This window comes from Lipophrys pholis (assembly GCF_963383615.2).
Source record: "Lipophrys pholis genome assembly, chromosome: 8".
NCBI classification, from domain to species: domain Eukaryota; kingdom Metazoa; phylum Chordata; class Actinopteri; order Blenniiformes; family Blenniidae; genus Lipophrys; species Lipophrys pholis.
This window is the reverse complement of record NC_137630.1, coordinates 32,958,644-32,976,143: the sequence shown is the minus strand read 5'-3', so window position 1 is coordinate 32,976,143 and position 17,500 is coordinate 32,958,644. Positions and strand designations below refer to the sequence as shown.

At 49.5% G+C, this 17,500-nt stretch overlaps 1 protein-coding gene across 2 annotated transcripts; it reads right to left on the bottom strand.

The window, feature by feature from the left end:
* Window positions 1-3,306: 3,306 nt before the first annotated feature.
* Window positions 3,307-15,179, bottom strand: cables2b (Cdk5 and Abl enzyme substrate 2b). 2 transcript variants are annotated; one of them, XR_013935574.1, is made up of 11 exons: window positions 14,609-15,179; window positions 8,944-9,039; window positions 8,597-8,674; window positions 6,935-7,040; window positions 6,332-6,503; window positions 6,108-6,205; window positions 5,521-5,627; window positions 5,073-5,192; window positions 4,851-4,935; window positions 4,199-4,650; window positions 3,319-3,988 (listed from the first exon to the last, which is right to left on the bottom strand). XR_013935574.1 is itself a non-coding variant. In XM_080470224.1 (10 exons), the coding sequence occupies exons 1-10, from the start codon at window positions 15,145-15,147 to the stop codon at window positions 4,513-4,515; spliced, it is 1,539 nt and encodes a 512-aa protein (XP_080326350.1). In that variant the 5' UTR covers window positions 15,148-15,179; the 3' UTR covers window positions 3,307-4,512. The 2 variants fall into 2 exon arrangements, 1 of the variants encoding a protein (XP_080326350.1); XM_080470224.1 differs by having other exon boundaries at window positions 3,307-4,650.
* Window positions 15,180-17,500: the final 2,321 nt, after the last annotated feature.

Genomic DNA, 17,500 nt, shown 5'->3' with positions numbered 1-17,500 from the left:
TGTGAAGCATGGGGGTGGAAACATCATGCTTTGGGGCTGTTTTTCTGCTCAGGGGACAGGACGACTGATCCGTGTTAAGGAAAGAATGAATGGGGCCATGTATGGTGAGATGTTGAGCCCAAACCTCCTTCCATCAGTGAAGCTTTGAAGATGAAACGTGGCTGGGTCTTCCAGCATGACAATGATCCCAAACACACCGCCGGGCAACCAAGGAGGGGCTCCGGAAGAAGCATCTGGAAGTCCTGGAGTGGCCTAGCCAGTCTCCAGACCTCAACCCCAGAGCAGATCTGTCCAGGGAGTTGAAAGTCCGTGTTGCTCGGCGACAGCCCCAAAACATGACTGCTCTAGAGGAGCTCTGCCTGGAGGGGCCAAAATACCAGCTACTGTGTGCAAACCTGGTAAAGACCTCTAGGAATCGTTTGACCTCTGTTATATATAACAAAGGTTATATTACAAAGTATTCAGTTGAATTTTTGTTATTGACCAAATACTTATTTTCCACCATAATTTACTAATAAATTCTTTAAAATCCTACAATGTGAATTCCTGGATTATTTTCCTCATTCTGTCTCTCACAGCTGAAGTGAACCTATGATGACAGTTACAGACCTCTGTCATCGTTTTAGTGGGACAATCGGTGGCTGACTAAATACTTTTTTGCCCCACTGTATATACACACATATATACATGTATATATATATATATATATACAGACATATATATATATACACTCACACACACATATACAGTACAGACCAAAGGTTTGGACACACCAGTTTTCTTTATTTTCATGACTATTAACATTGTAGATTCACACTGAAGCATCAAAACTATGAATTAACACTCATGGAATTATATCCTTAACAGAAAAGTGAAAACAGGCCTTATATTCTAGGTTCTTCAAAGTATTACTGCTCTGGATACACTCTGCATTCTCTTGATGAGCTTCAAGAGGTAGTCCCCTGAAGGGTCTTCACTCCCCAGGTGAGCCCTGTCAGGTGTAATAAGGGGGATTCTAACCTTCTAACTGGGGTTGGGACCATCAGGTCTGCAGGAGTCAGGTGGATCCACAGCTGATAGTCCTCCTGAAGAGTTAGAATTGGTATTATGGAAAGAAACAAGCAGCTAAGTAAAGAAAAAGGAGTGGCCGTCAGTACTTTAAGAAATGAAGGTCAGTCAGTCTCTAAAACCATCAAGCTACAAAGAACCTGGCTCACATGAGGACCCCCCAGCAGAGGAGGACCAGGAGTCACCTCTGCTGTGGAGGACAAGTTATCCGAGTCACCAGCCTCAGAACTGGCAGGTTAACAGCAGCTCAGATTAGAGAGCAGGTCAATGCCACACAGAGTTCTAGCAGCAGACACATCTCTAGAACAACTGTGAAGAGGAGACTGTGAATCAGGTCTTCATGGTAGAAGAGCTGCTAGGAAACCACTGCTAAGGACAGGCAACCAGCAGAAGAGACCTGTTTGGGCTAAAGAACACAAGGAATGGACATTAGACCAGTGGAGATCTGGGCTTTGGTTTGAAGAGTCCAAATCTGAGATCTTTGGTTCTTTGTGACAGAACAAGTGACCGGATGGACTCGACATGCCTGGTTCCCACCGTGAAGCATGGGGGAGGAGGTGTGATGGTGGGGGGGGGCTTTGCTGGTCACACTGTAGGAAGGCATACTGAACCAGCATGGACTGAACCAGCATGGCTGAACCAGGATACTGAACCAGGATACTGAACCAGGATACTGAACCAGGATACTGAACCAGGATACTGAACCAGCATGCTGAACCAGGATACTGAACCAGCATACTGAACCAGGATACTGAACCAGCATGCTGAACCAGGATACTGAACCAGCATGGCTGAACCAGGATACTGAACCAGCATACTGAACCAGCATGGCTGAACCAGCATGCTGAACCAGGATACTGAACCAGCATGGCTGAACCAGGATACTGAACCAGGATACTGAACCAGCATGGCTGAACCAGCATGGCTGAACCAGCATACTGAACCAGGATACTGAACCAGGATACTGAACCAGGATACTGAACCAGCATACTGAACCAGGATACTGAACCAGGATACTGAACCAGGATACTGAACCAGCATACTATTCCATCCGCTTTGCGTTTAGTTGGACCATCATTTATCTTTCAACAGGACAATGACCCCAAACACCCCTCCAGGCTGTGGAAGGGCTGTTTGACCAAGGAGAGTGATGGGGTGCTGCACCAGATGACCTGGCCTCCACAGTCACCGGACCTGAACCCAATGGAGATGGTTTGGGGTGAGCTGGACCGCAGAGTGAAGGCAAAAGGGCCAACAAGTGCTAAGATCTCTGGGAACTCCTTCAAGACTGTTGGAAGACCCTTTCAGGGGACTACCTCTTGAAGCTCATCAAGAGAATCCAGAGTGTATCCAGAGCAGTAATACTTTGAAGAACCTAGAATATAAGGCCTGTTCTCAGTTGTTTTACACTTTTTTGTTAAGTACATATTTCCACGAGTGTCAGTTCATAGTTTTGATGCTTCAGTGTGAATCTACAATGTTAATAGTCATGAAGATAAAGAAAACTGGTGTGTCCAAACCTTTGGTCTGTACTGTACATATATATATATGTATATATATATATATATGTGTACATATATACAGACCCTTTCCAAACAAATTTAATATCATGGAAAAGTTTTTTTCCATGATGCCATTTAAAAAGTTAAACTTTCATAGATTCCAGATTGAGGCCCACAATTCAAACAATTTCAGGAAAACAGGAAGAGATGGGAATCAAACCTGCAACCTTCCAATAGGAAGACAACCACTCTGCCGGCCCACGACTGGAACAGTTTGAACTGAACCTCAATCTGTAATCTGGCTAGAATAGTTTGATTCAAACACAAAGCTTCCAGACGATCAATTACAACTCAGAGTTACTAAGTTACTCTAACCTGAGTTTGGGTCACGTTATAAATCTTGGTTTAGATTCGTCACTTTTTTCTTTTTGGTGATATTTATTTTGCAGTAAAACTACATGAACAGTGTTTTCTGGACTAGACGTCAGATTTTTACCGTTCTGATCAGTAGATCACGTTCTGATCAATAGATCACGTTCTGATCAGTAGATCACGTTCTGATCAATAGATCACGTTCTGATCAGTAGATCACGTTCTGATCAGTAGATCACGTTCTGATCAATAGATCACGTTCTGATCAGTAGATCACGTTCTGATCAGTAGATCACGTTCTGATCAGTAGATCACGTTCTGATCAGTAGATCACATGAACAGACAAAGAAAGAGTGAAAATGTAAAGAAGACAAGTTGTAAGTTAGAACTTTAATAAAAAATAAACTTTACAGTAAATTCAACAGTTTATGGTCTCTGTAACAAAATACTTAAATACCTGCTCAGTTATCAAAGTATCCTGGAGAGTAACTAAGTACAGTAAAAAAACCTGCCGACCAGGAACGAGCTCCTCCTTTTCACCAAACAGTTAAATATCTTATTCTTCTTATTTACACCAAGAGTCTAAAACTAAAGAGGAAAGTGATTTAACCATGAATAAAACACATAAAGGCAGAATGGAAGACTTTGGCTGAGGAAGAGGAGGAGGAAGATGAAGCCTCTTCTTCTCTCTGATTGGTTCTTTATTCACCTGCCAGCCGTTTCCTGTTACTTCCTCTTCTCCTTTCATTTACATTCAAACCTTCAGATATTCGACATTATATCAGAGGTTAGAAGGGGAAAGTCAGAGGAACCACCGTTATACTACTTTGATCATATTTCTACTTTGATCATATTTCTACTTTGATCATATTTCTACTTTTTTAACCACGACAGATGTCACTGACCTTCATCACCGTCTGATTATTATTACGCCACCTAGTGGAAGTGTGGTCTGATTGTCACAACGTGATCACCTTTCCTAACTCCTTTAGGAAGCCTCCTAACTCCTTTCCTAACTCCTTTAGGAAGCTTCCTAACTCCTTTCACTAACTCCTTTAGGAAGCCTCCTAACTCCTTTCCTTAACTCCTTTCCTAACTCCTTTAGGAAGCCTCCTAACTCCTTTCCTAACTCCTTTAGGAAGCTTCCTAACTCCTTTCACTAACTCCTTTAGGAAGCCTCCTAACTCCTTTCCTTAACTCCTTTCCTAACTCCTTTAGGAAGCTTCCTAACTCCTTTCCTAACTCCTTTAGGAAGCTTCCTAACTCCTTTCCTAACTCCTTTAGGAAGCTTCCTAACTCCTTTGACTAACTCCTTTAGGAAGCCTCCTAACTCCTTTCCTTAACTCCTTTAGGAAGCTTCCTAACTCCTTTCCTTAACTCCTTTCCTAACTCCTTTAGGAAGCTTCCCAACACCTTTCCTTAACCCCGTGACGTCATCCACAGGGTTAAGGACAAGTGGATAGGAAAGGAGATAGGAGGGACTATTAGGAAGCACCCTGTGTGTTTGAAGAGAGGAGGTGGAGTTAGGAGGGGGAGGAGTCAGGGGGAGGAGTCAGGGGGAGACCTGCTCCTACTGCTGCACCAGCCTCCTGTAATGAGGAAGCACTTTGCTCTCGGGGAGGTAGAGCGCCATCTGCAGGGCGACCAGGATGGTGAACTCAAAGGAGATGAGCTCTCTCCTACCGATCCTGAAACGCTCCTCCAACTTCTGGAGAGAGAGAGAGAGAGAGAGAGAGAGAATATAAACACTAAAGACTCCCTCAGACGATCCAGGTGTTAAATAACACCAAGAGTTTCTGAATAACTGAATATTTCGTATTTACATGTTGGTGTTTAGTAGGAATGGAAGGTGTGTGTGTGTGTGTGTGTGTGTGTGTGTGTGTGTGTGTGTGTGTGTGTGTGTCTTACATCGATGAGGTGTTTGACCTCCTGCTTCTTCAGGTCGCTGCTGATCTTTGCAGCCAATAGGATGCAGGCGGCCGAAACCAACTTCCTGTGGAACAACATGGACTCTGTCAGGACCTAGACCTAGACCAGGACCTAGACCACCATGAATCCTGACAGACCCAGGTCCAGGACCAGAAGGTTCATGAAGTGAAGAAGAGATTGGGGGGGTGGGAGACTTGGTACCGGTTCTGTTTGTTGAGGCGACCCTGTAACACCAATTTCTCAAAGTAGACGAAGGCCATCGCCACGGTAACGGGCTGCAGGTCCTGGTCCTCGCCGACACCCCTCATCTCTCGCTTCAGGCTGGAGGAAGAAACGCTTTTATTTTGACAGTCAACGTAATAATCCAACTTGGTAATTTTATTTTGACAGTCACTGTAATAACATCATCATCATCCCCTTCATCTCACCTGCCAACGACCTCACCACCTCATGACCTCACCACCTCATGACCTCACCACCTCATGACCTCACCACCTCATGACCTCACCACCTCATGACCTCAGAGGAGGAACATTATTTAAAAAAGCTTTTAGCTAAATATTTCCCTCACTTTTACTGTATTTTGTTGGGTCATCCCGTGTTCAGTACTTTATAAAAATACTTTACTTACATTAGTCACATGACCAACCTGCGGATTTTGCTGAGCGTGAGTTTAATGTGGGGAAACTTTTCCTTGAAACTCTCGTTCATGTCTTTCTTCAGATCTGATGGCTTCACGTACTCTATGACTGTCGTCTGTGTGGAGGGGGGGGGGGAGGGGGGGGGGGGGGGGGGGGAGGGGGGGGGGGGGGAGGGGGGGGGGGGGAGAGAGGGGGAGGAGGGAGAGAGAGAGGGGGAGGAAGCAGAGGTATGAATGTAGAACCAGTGAGGAAGATGTAAACGTTTGGACAGTCGGATTCTTTCCTCCTCCAGTTGAAGTGAGAAGGACGTTGGAGGACATTGGAGGACGTTGAAGGACATTGAAGGACGTTGGAGGACATTGAAGGACGAGCAGCAAGAAGATCAGAAAACATCACTGAGATCTTACTTGAACACAAGAAGAACAACCGGAAACTTCCCAAGACAAATGAGTGGAAACAGTGAGATTTAGGCTCCGCCCACATCAGCCAAAACCATCATATTCCTCCTCAGCGTCACTATGAACAACCTGAGGCCCCACCCCCCAGGTGTCCCTTGACCCCCCCCCCCAGGTGTGTGGAGCTCCGAGTTTCTCACCATGTAGGAGGCGAAGATCAGAACCCGTTTGTGTTTCCCACATGGCCACTGGGGGTCACTGAGGAGTTCGGGGTCGTAGTCTGTCACATCGTCCACACCTGCAGGAACAGAGGAACCGTGAGGAGAACCGAGGTGAACCAGGTCCAGAGGAGGACCTGGAACCCTTTTCTGGTTTGGCTCTGGGGGGGTTGGTTCTGGGGCTGAGAAAAGAGCGACCCGCTCACCCAGGTCCAGGCCCACGGTGCTGCTGAGCCTGCTGGGTGGATGGTAGCTCCGCCCCCCCACACTGAGCGTGCTCCTTGAGGCGGGGATCTGCAGGTGGAGGTCGCTGGTGGATGAAGGCTTGGTTCTCACCAGGGCGTTGGTGGGGTAGAGGAACTGGGCGTACGACACCGACTGAAACAGACACCGAGGTGAGCGAGCTGCTGACCGGAGCAGGTGAACGTGACGTGGTGAGGGGTGACGTGGTGAGGGGTGACGTGGTGAGGGGTGACGTGGTGAGGGGTGACGTGGAGAGGGGTGACGTGGAGAGGGGTGACGTGGAGAGGGGTGATGTGGTGAGGGGTGACGTGGTGACAGGTGACGTGGTGACATGGTGAGGGGTGACGTGGTGACATGGTGACGTGGTGAGGGGTGACATGGTGAGGGGTGACGTGGTGAGGGGTGACGTGGTGACATGGTGACGTGGTGACATGGTGACGTGGTGAGGGGTGACATGGTGACGTGGTGAGGGGTGACGTGGTGAGGGGTGACGTGGTGACATGGTGACATGGTGAGGGGTGACATGGTGAGGGGTGACATGGTGAGGGGTGACATGGTGAATTCACCCTCCCATACGAGTCCAGCTGGAAACCCTCCAGACCCGGCAGCAGCTCCAGAGTTGAGATGTTCCCAGAGGAGTGTCGCCTCCTGGGCTGGTTCAACGTCTGCTCACTGCAGGGAACCAGGAACGAGGGATGGAGAGGAGAGGAGCGAGGGATGGAGAGGAGAGGAGCGAGGGATGGAGAGGAGAGGAGCGAGGGATGAGAGGAGAGGAACGAGGGATGAGAGGAGAGGAGCGAGGGATGGAGAGGAGAGGAGAGAGGGATGGAGAGGAACGAGGGATGGAGAGGAGAGAAACGAGGGATGAGAGGAGAGGAACGAGGGATGGAGAGGAGAGGAGCGAGGGATGAGAGGAGAGGAACGAGGGATGGAGAGGAGAGGAGCGAGGGATGAGAGGAGAGGAACGAGGGATGGAGAGGAGAGGAGCGAGGGATGGAGAGGAACGAGGGATGAGAGGAGAGAGGGATGGAGAGGAGTGAGGGATGGAGAGGAGAGGAACGAGGGATGAGAGGAGAGGAACGAGGGATGGAGAGGAGAGGAGCGAGGGATGGAGAGGAGAGGAACGAGGGATGAGAGGAGAGGAGCGAGGGATGGAGAGGAGAGGAGCGAGGGATGGAGAGGAGAGGAGCGAGGGATGAGAGGAGAGGAACGAGGGATGAGAGGAGAGGAGCGAGGGATGGAGAGGAACGAGGGATGAGAGGAGAGGAGCGAGGGATGGAGAGGAACGAGGGATGGAGAGGAGAGGAGCGAGGGATGGAGAGGAACGAGGGATGAGAGGAGAGGAGAGAGGGATGGAGAGGAACGAGGGATGGAGAGGAGAGGAGCGAGGGATGGAGAGGAACGAGGGATGAGAGGAGAGGAGAGAGGGATGGAGAGGAGTGAGGGATGGAGAGGAGAGGAGAGAGGGATGGAGAGGAGTGAGGGATGGAGAGGAGAGGAACGAGGGATGAGAGGAGAGGAACGAGGGATGGAGAGGAGAGGAGCGAGGGATGGAGAGGAGAGGAACGAGGGATGAGAGGAGAGGAGCGAGGGATGAGAGGAGAGGAGCGAGGGATGAGAGGAGAGGAGCGAGGGATGGAGAGGAACGAGGGATGGAGAGGAGAGGAGCGAGGGATGAGAGGAGAGGAACGAGGGATGAGAGGAGAGGAACGAGGGATGAGAGGAGAGGAGCGAGGGATGAGAGGAGAGGAACGAGGGATGGAGAGGAGAGGAGCGAGGGATGAGAGGAGAGGAACGAGAGGAGAGGAGCGAGGGATGGAGAGGAACGAGGGATGGAGAGGGATGGAGAGGAGAGGAACGAGGGATGGAGAGGAACGAGGGATGAGAGGAGCGAGGGATGGAGAGGAGCGAGGGATGGAGAGGAACGAGGGATGAGAGGAACGAGGGATGAGAGGAGCGAGGGATGAGAGGAGCGAGGGATGAGAGGAGCGAGGGATGGAGAGGAACGAGGGATGAGAGGAGCGAGGGATGGAGAGGAGCGAGGGATGAGAGGAGCGAGGGATGAGAGGAAGAAGTTTCAGAAGCTTTAGCAGTATGTTGATACGAGTGACGTGTCTTAATAAGAACTGTGTTCAGCAGCTGTGGGGAAGTACACCGTGTCCACCACTAGGGGGCTCTCTCAGTGTCACAGGAAGGATCAGCAGTAGTTTACCTGCAGCTCAGCTCACCTGAGGTAGAAGCTCTCTCCATAGGGAAGCACGGAGAACGCAGCACACAGCGAGCGCCGAGCACAGATCAGCACGATCCTGCAACACACACACACACACACACACACACACACACACACACACAAGAATCAAAGGCAAAACTTTCAATGAAAAAAATTGTTCCGATGTCTCTACTGAGCATGTGCAGAACTACTGGTTACTACGTCCAGGGTGACCGTGACCTGGACCTGGACCTGGACCCGGACTGCGTTGTGGTGTTAACGGACCCAAAAGGTTCCTTGTTGGACTTGCGGTTGCCAGTAAACGGCGCCGGGCCAAAGGGGCGGAGCTAAAGAAGTCCCACCCACCTGCTGCCCCGGGTGTCGTATTGCTTCATGTTCTTGATGAAGTGAATCTTTTTGGCGTGTCGAGGTCGTGGAGATCCACCGGACAGGTTCCTGGTTCTGTAGAGGCACACACACACACACACACACACACACACACACACACACACACACACACACACACACACACACACACACACACACACACACACACACACACACACACACACACACACACACACACACACACACACACACACACACACACACACACACACACACACACACACACACACACACACACACACAGAGATTGATTGATAAGAAAATCATTGGCGTTCATCTCCATGGGAACCATCAATCAGAGGAATTCTGGAACTCTGGAATGTTTCTACAGTGTGGGAAAGGAAACTGGAGGAAGGAGGAGGAGGAGGAGGAAGAGGAGGAGGAGGAGGAAGAGGAGGAGGAAGTTTCTCTGAATAAAGAGCAACTCGTCGCCGCTCACAGCTCAGAACCAGGATCTGCAGCCGCTGAGGTTCTGTGGGAACAGACATGGTGTGGAACCTTCCCCTCCTGTGGGAATGGAAATAACTGAGGATGAGGAGGGTGATGAGGGGGGTGATGAAGAGGGTGATGAAGAGGGTGAGGAGGAGGTTGATGAGATGTAAAGCAACAACCTGACGTAGTACAGTTACTTTACAGTTTGATAATCCCAGAAGTTCAACACATGCAGACAATGAGGCAGCAGTTATCCTCCCTCCACCCTCCCTCCACCCTCCCTCCCTCCATCCATCCTCCCTCCACCCTCCATCCATCCTCCCTCCACCCTCCCTCCATCCATCCTCCATCCTCCATCCATCCTCTATCCACCCTCCCTCCATCCATCCTCCATCCTCCCTCCACCCTCCATCCTCCCTCCATCCATCCATCCATCCATCCTCCCTCCACCCTCCCTCCATCCATCCTCCATCCTCCATCCATCCTCTATCCACCCTCCCTCCATCCATCCTCCATCCTCCCTCCACCCTCCATCCTCCCTCCATCCATCCATCCATCCATCCTCCCTCCACCCTCCCTCCATCCATCCTCCATCCTCCATCCATCCTCTATCCACCCTCCCTCCATCCATCCTCCATCCATCCTCTATCCTCCACCCTCCCTCCATCCTCTATCCACCCTCCATCCATCCAGTTACCCTGAGCAGGTCCAGGAAATAGTATCATAGTATTACCTTGCAGTTTTACTGCAACAACAACAACCTACATTATGTAAAACTACTGACTGAACCTTGATTCACTAATTTAATCATTAAATTTAAATATTAGAATTTTAATAAACTGGTTAGCATGGCTGAAGAAAGACGCTGGAATCATTCTGCTAACCACCACACCGCCGCAATGCTAACCACCACACCGCCGCAATGCTAACCACCACACCGCCGCAATGCTAACCACCACACCGCCGCAATGCTAACCACCACACCGCCGCAATGCTAACCACCACACCGCCGCAATGCTAACCACCACACCGCCGCAATGCTAACCACCACACCGCCGCAAGGCTAACCACCACACCGCCGCAAGGCTAACCACCACAATGCTAACCACCACACCGCCGCAATGCTAACCACCACACCGCCGCAATGCTAACCACCACACCGCCGCAATGCTAACCACCACACCGCCGCAATGCTAACCACCACACCGCCGCAAGGCTAACCACCACACCGCCGCAATGCTAACCACCACACCGCCGCAAGGCTAACCACCACACCGCCGCAAGGCTAACCACCACAATGCTAACCACCACACCGCCGCAATGCTAACCACCACACCGCCGCAATGCTAACCACCACACCGCCGCAATGCTAACCACCACACCGCCGCAATGCTAACCACCACACCGCCGCAATGCTAACCACCACACCGCCGCAATGCTAACCACCACACCGCCACGCTGCCTCCGTCCTGCTGAAGCTAAATTAATCAAATGCAGAGGTCAGAGGTCAGAGGAGCTGCTGGCCTGTTCTCAGTCCCGGTCCTTCGGATCAGAACCACCAAGTCCTTTTCTTCTCTCACACTAATAATAGCTGCTTGTTGTTTCAGCCTAAAATAAACTGAAGAACCTCTGATGGGAAAAACATGAACAGTCTCTGCTCCAGTTAACTCTTTCCTCTCCAGCTCTTCTCTTCACAAGAGTGTGGTGCTGAAACCTCTCCCGTAGAGCGTCGGTGGTGCTGAAACCACTCCCGCAGAGCGTCTGTGGTGCTGAAACCACTCCCGTAGAGCGTCTGTGGTGCTGAAACCTCTCCCGCAGAGCGTCTGTGGTGCTGAAACCTCTCCCGCAGAGCGTCTGTGGTGCTGAAACCTCTCCCGTAGAGCTGAAACCACTCCCGTAGAGCGTCTGTGGTGCTGAAACCTCTCCCGCAGAGCGTCTGTGGTGCTGAAACCTCTCCCGTAGAGCGTCTGTGGTGCTGAAACCTCTCCCGTAGAGCTGAAACCACTCCCGTAGAGCGTCTGTGGTGCTGAAACCACTCCCACAGAGCGTCGGTGGTGCAGAAACCACTCCCACAGAGCGTCGGTGGTGCAGAAACCACTCCCACAGAGCGTCGGTGGTGCAGAAACCTCTCCCGCAGAGCGTCGGTGGTGCAGAAACCACTCCCGTAGAGCGTCTGTGGTGCTGAAACCACTCCCGTAGAGCGTCTGTGGTGCTGAAACCACTCCCGTAGAGCGTCTGTGGTGCTGAAACCTCTCCCGCAGAGCGTCTGTGGTGCTGAAACCTCTCCCGCAGAGCGTCTGTGGTGCTGAAACCTCTCCCGTAGAGCTGAAACCACTCCCGTAGAGCGTCTGTGGTGCTGAAACCTCTCCCGCAGAGCGTCTGTGGTGCTGAAACCTCTCCCGTAGAGCGTCTGTGGTGCTGAAACCTCTCCCGTAGAGCTGAAACCACTCCCGTAGAGCGTCTGTGGTGCTGAAACCACTCCCACAGAGCGTCGGTGGTGCAGAAACCACTCCCACAGAGCGTCGGTGGTGCAGAAACCACTCCCACAGAGCGTCGGTGGTGCAGAAACCTCTCCCGCAGAGCGTCGGTGGTGCAGAAACCACTCCCGTAGAGCGTCTGTGGTGCTGAAACCACTCCCGTAGAGCGTCTGTGGTGCTGAAACCGCTCCCGTAGAGCATCTGTGGTGCTGAAACCTCTCCCGTAGAGCATCTGTGGTGCTGAAACATCTCCCGTAGAGCGTCTGTGGTGCTGAAACCACTCCCGTAGAGCGTCTGTGGTGCTGAAACCTCTCCCGAAGAGCGTCTGTGGTGCTGAAACCGCTCCCATAGAGCGTCTGTGGTGCTGAAACCTCTCCCGCAGAGCGTCTGTGGTGCTGAAACCTCTCCCGTAGAGCGTCTGTGGTGCTGAAACCTCTCCCGTAGAGCGTCTGTGGTGCTGAAACCTCTCCCGTAGAGCGTCTGTGGTGCTTTATCGTCTCTCGCGCTGCCATCCTGCCTGTTAACCCGCCAACTAGCTAGAGAGCGTAGCCGCACTGTAGCCATTCACTAATGCACGATGAAAGTACCTTTAGCATTTAGCGTAGCACGGTGAGTCCAAAGGCAGCGTAGCATGATGGGCCTTTTTACCTAAATGATTTTCATATTGGAGAACTGACTGCCCATGAGCAAACATCCATGTGGGTGTGGCCTTCTGGAGGGGGTGTGGCCTTCTGGAGGGGGTGTGGCCTTCACAGTAAAACAGCATGCGTGAGTAACTTGTGCAGCCTCTCTGCCATACCAGGAGATGGCGGTGTTGAGTCATTGAAAAGTAGAAACTGCTGACACTTTCAAAGCGACCGGTCCTGTTAGCTGCCGGACTTGAAAAAGAAATTAGAATTAAAACAAATAATCAAAATGAATATTTCATTCATTTCAATCCAGCCTTGGTTAGACACTGCTACCCCTGCCTGCACGTCACTGACAACCACACATGGAGAACCACACATGGAGAACCACACATGGAGAACCACACATGGAGAACCACACATGGAGAACCACACATGGAGAACATGCAAACTCCAGAGAAAGTCTGAGGCGAGAAAATCATCCAGACGAAGACCAGAAGCTGAACTCTGATTGACACACACACACACACACACACACACACACACACACACACACACACACACACACACACACACACACACACACACACACACACACACACACACACACACACACACACACACACACACACACACACACACACACACACACACACACACACACACACACACACACACACACACACACACACTTTGACCAATGAGCTTTAATCCGGTAATTTCCGTCGGCTGTTGGTTTAAAGAGGTTAAGAAGAGTTTAAGGCTGCGAGCTGGAGAGACTGTCCTTCCCTCTCACTCCTTTAGAAACACCCTCACTCACTCTTTTAGAAACACTCACTCACTCCTTTAGAAACATTTTCACTCCTTCAGAAGCACCCTCACTCACTCCTTTAGAAACACCCTCACTCTCACTCCTTTAGAAACATTTTCACTCCTTTAGAAACACTCTCACCCTCACTCCTTTAGAAACATTTTCACTCCTTCAGAAGCACCCTCACTCCTTTAGAAACATTTTCACTCCTTCAGAAGCACCCTCACTCCTTTAGAAACATTTTCACTCCTTTAGAAGCACCCTCACTCTCTCCTTTAGAAACATTTTCACTCCTTTAGAAGCACCCTCACTCTCTCCTTTAGAAACATTTTCACTCCTTTAGAAACACTCTCACCCTCACTCCTTTAGAAACATTTTCACTCCTTCAGAAGCACCCTCACTCCTTTAGAAACATTTTCACTCCTTCAGAAGCACCCTCACTCCTTTAGAAACATTTTCACTCCTTTAGAAACACTCTCACCCTCACTCCTTTAGAAACATTTTCACTCCTTCAGAAGCACCCTCACTCCTTTAGAAACATTTTCACTCCTTTAGAAGCACCCTCACTCTCTCCTTTAGAAACATTTTCACTCCTTTAGAAGCACCCTCACTCACTCCTTCAGAAACATTGTCACTCTCACTCCTTTAGAAACACTCACTCCTTTAGAAACACTCTCACCCTCACTTCTTTAGAAACATTTTCACTCCTTTAGAAGCACCCTCACTCACTCCTTCAGAAACACTCACTCCTTTAGAAACATTTTCACTCCTTTAGAAGCACCCTCACTCACTCCTTCAGAAACATTGTCACTCTCACTCCTTTAGAAACACTCACTCCTTTAGAAACACTCTCACCCTCACTTCTTTAGAAACATTTTCACTCCTTTAGAAGCACCCTCACTCACTCCTTTAGAAACATTTTCACTCCTTTAGAAGCACCCTCACTCACTCCTTCAGAAACACCCTCACTCACTCCTTTAGAAACAAAGAAGTTGTTCAAGCAACATGATGGTAGTCACAACCTGAGTACTCAAGTACAGTGTACAGTAGAGTACAGGACAGTACAGGACAGTACAGGGGAGTACAGGACAGTACAGGACAGTACAGGGGAGTACAGGACAGTACAGGACAGTACAGGACAGTACAGGGGAGTACAGGACAGTACAGGGGAGTACAGGACAGTACAGGACAGTACAGGACAGTACAGGGGAGTACAGGACAGTACAGGACAGTACAGGACAGTACAGGACAGTGAGTCTCCGGTCCGGGAGTCTTACCGGTGCCGCGGCTCGGAGGACACGGAGCTGCAGCTCTGCACCGACAGCAGCGTGGAGGACTTCCGCGGGCCGAGCGGCGAGGGCAGCAGGCTGCAGTTGGACAGGGACGGCGACAGCAGGCGGCTGTTCCCCGGGGAGGGCATCGAGCCCCGGCGGTCCAGCAGCAGCTCCGCGCTGCCCGCATCCGACGGCAGGACGAGGATGGGCGGCACGGCCAAGTGTCCGGTCCTCGGTGCCGGGGACGGGGGGGTATCCCCCGACACACCGGGGAACGTCCCGTAGCTGCTGCAGTCGGTGCCCGGGCACAGAGTGGCCGGTGTTGCCGCAGACCTGGAGCCAAGCTCCGCCGCCTCCGAGCGGCAGCTCCGGTCGCCCACCGCCGGATGATTGAGCACCGGACGTCCGTCCAGGGAGATGTTACTGAGAAACAGCAGAGCGGCTTGTCTCCGGCGGGAGTTTTCCCGGTTCCTCCGGTTCCCGAGCGGCTTCCTGCTGGCGGCTGTTACCACGGAGTGATGTCCGCAGGTAGCCGCCGCCATGCTCCCTGGCCCCGGAGGAAGTGAACTGGAGCACCCTCTCCTGACCCGGCTGTCACAGCACTTATACCCGGCGCGGAGGCACGCCACGCCCCTCCACGCTCTCATTGGTCCAGGCCAGACAACGTGATGACGTTTCACAACTGGAGCGTTGGGGGCGGAGCTGAGACGTGCTGTAAACAAGGAGTTAAACAGAAGCTGCACGTTTTAGAATGAAAAAAACTACTTTTAAAGAGTTATACCACAAACCGCACATTTTAGAATAAAAACATTGTTATATTTAAACAGAGTTAAAGAGTTATACAGAACAAATAAAATGTTTTATATTGAAATCAGGTGCAAATAAATGTTTTATTAATTCCTGAACGTCCTGTTGATGCACACAGGCAGAAGGAACTCAATATGATCAATATATGGTATGATCAACACATTAGCAGCATTAATGAAACCAGGCTGTGAGGATGAGGACACATGTTCTCATAACATCTACACATATCACCAGAGAACTATACAAGTAATTCAAGAGTATAGCCATGATGTACCAGTGACAGAAGGTGGAGGTACACACTGACTAAATGAATTTCTTTATTTCTTCTTTAGTTGATTTATTTGTGTAATCGATCACGAAGGGGAAAAGTGGAGTTTGTGTTTCTCATTATGCCGTCATGTTACTGCTGGGCCCTTCCAGATAAACTGAACTAATAATGTGTTAGTGCTGTTTTGATGGGACATCAGAGCTGAAGCTGAAGCTGAAGCTGAAGCTGAAGCTGAAGCTGAAGCTGCTCGTCACTCAGTCCAGACGTCTGGAGAAGGAAAAGTGACTCATGCTGTTCCTCTTCATCGTGGTTCCTCCAGAAGGTTGTCATTCTGACCTTCTGCTGTGGCTTTATTTGCTGAGTCATCACCACCTCCTCCTTTCTCTGGTGACTTCAGCCTGCTGGCACCTTGACCTCCCTGACGTCATGCCGAGCGTCTTACTGCTGAAACACAAACACAGTCCAACGCTCCGACTCTGGCCCGCTTATCCAGCGTCTGCTCTGCTTGGCCGTGGCTCCACTGCCAATAGAGGACAGTTTCAATCCATTTCTACTGGAGCCCTCTTCAGTTTACTCACTCTGTTGTTTCCCTGCATCATCGTCACGTCTCTGGAGACGCAGGTCTGCTGAGGCTTTACCCCGGCGCTGCATTTGATTGGCTGTTGGCTCTGTGATGAAACCTCAGTGGATTTTCTCTTTGCTGATCCAAGCAGCGACACTGAGCGACCACAGTAAACACACATTACACACTTAACCCTAACCTTAACTTTAACCCTAACCTTAACTTTACCCCTAACCTTAACTTTAACCCTAGCCTTAACTTTAACCCTAGATTTAACTTTAACCCTAACCTTAACTTTAACCCTAACCTTAACTTTAACCCTAACCTTAACTTTACCCCTAACCTTAACTTTAACCCTAACCTTAACTTTACCCCTAACCTTAACTTTAACCCTAACCTTAACTTTAACCCTAACCTTAACTTTACCCCTAACCTTAACTTTAACCCTAGCCTTAACTTTAACCCTAGATTTAACTTTAACCCTAACCTTAACTTTAACCCTAACCTTAACTTTAACCCTAGATTTAACTTTAACCCTAACCTTAACTTTAACCCTAACCTTAACTTTAACCCTAGATTTAACTTTAACCCTAACCTTAACTTTAACCCTAACCTTAACTTTAACCCTAACCTTAACTTTAACCCTAGCCTTAACTTTAACCCCAACCTTAACTTTAACCCTAGCCTTAACTTTAACCCTAACCTTAACTTTAACCCTAGATTTAACTTTAACCCTAACCTTAACTTTAACCCTAGATTTAACTTTAACCCTAACCTTAACTTTAACCCTAACCTTAACTTTAACCCTAGCCTTAACTTTAACCCTAACCTTAACTTTAACCCTAGATTTAACTTTAACCCTAACCTTAACTTTAACCCTAACCTTAACTTTAACCCTAGACTTAACTTTAACCCTAGACTTAACTTTAACCCTAACCTTAACTTTAACCCTAGACTTAACTTTAACCCTAACCTTAACTTTAACCCTAGACTTAACTTTAACCCTAACCTTAACTTTAACCCTAACCTTAACTTTAATCCTAGACTTAACTTTAACCCTAACCTTAACTTTAACCCTAGACTTAACTTTAACCCTAACCTTAACTTTAACCCTAGACTTAACTTTAACCCTAACCTTAACTTTAACCCTAACCTTAACTTTAACCCTAGCCTTAATTTTAACCCTAACCTTAACTTTAACCGTAGACTGAATTTTAACCCTAACCTTAACTTTAACCCTAGCCTTAATTTTAACCGT